The 714-nt window shown below is 43.3% G+C and overlaps 1 protein-coding gene across 1 annotated transcript; it reads right to left on the bottom strand.

Moving 5' to 3' along the window:
- Nucleotides 1-378: 378 nt before the first annotated feature.
- LOC104293678 (nuclear pore glycoprotein p62-like) lies at nt 379-532 on the bottom strand (the record flags this gene model as incomplete). The annotated part of the gene is made up of 1 exon (XM_009893194.1): nt 379-532. A coding segment is annotated over one exon (154 nt), but the record flags the coding sequence as incomplete, so codon positions are not given.
- Nucleotides 533-714: the final 182 nt, after the last annotated feature.

The following is a 714-nucleotide window of genomic DNA, read 5'->3' as shown; positions in this document are numbered from 1 at the left end:
ACTAGGAAAATTCAGAAGTCAACTCAAAAAACAGGAGTGGTGGAACTGAGAAAGCCACCAACATAAAATCGTCTCCTGTTTCTACAAGAAACAGTTACATAAAGATTCACAGACCAAAACCTGAAGAAGGGAGGGTTGGATTTGACAGCTCCACCCTGAGATAACTTATTATCACAGTGTAAACTCACAGAACAGATTGCCAAGCTTCAAAGCCTACAGACCAGAACAGACATACAGCGAGTCTTTCACAAGCACCCACAGGTAATTCACAACTATTTTTTTTTATACAAGCAGGAAGGCCCACTACAGGACTTGCTGCATCTGTAACACTTAAGGCCTTTTAGGATCTAAGCAAGCACAATCAGGTTACACTCGATGTCACCTTACCTTCTCCCCATTTTCTATCAGCGTCTGATCCCAGGCGTTAACTTGAGTTGCTTGATGGAGAAAGTGCTTCTCTTGGTCTTCCAGTTCCAGACTCCACTTGTTTATCAAACTCTCCAGCTGGGCATAAGTCATCACTGGAGGTGCGCTGAGAGGAAGGGCAAGACAGTACAGAACATGAGATCAAAAACCAAATTATAAACATGACAACACTCATGCTCCCTTCCTCCAGCAGATACCAGCATTAATATTTCCTCTTGCCCCAGTCGGGAAACAGTCAGTTATAACAAAATACTCACCTGGTTGTTGTTGTGGTAGTTATGGCAGCAG

This window comes from Charadrius vociferus, unplaced genomic scaffold (assembly GCF_000708025.1).
Source record: "Charadrius vociferus isolate BGI_N301 unplaced genomic scaffold, ASM70802v2 C15436653, whole genome shotgun sequence".
Taxonomy (NCBI): Eukaryota; Metazoa; Chordata; class Aves; order Charadriiformes; family Charadriidae; genus Charadrius; species Charadrius vociferus.
The sequence above is the reverse complement of the archived record's forward strand: the minus strand, read 5'-3'. Positions and strand labels throughout refer to the sequence as shown.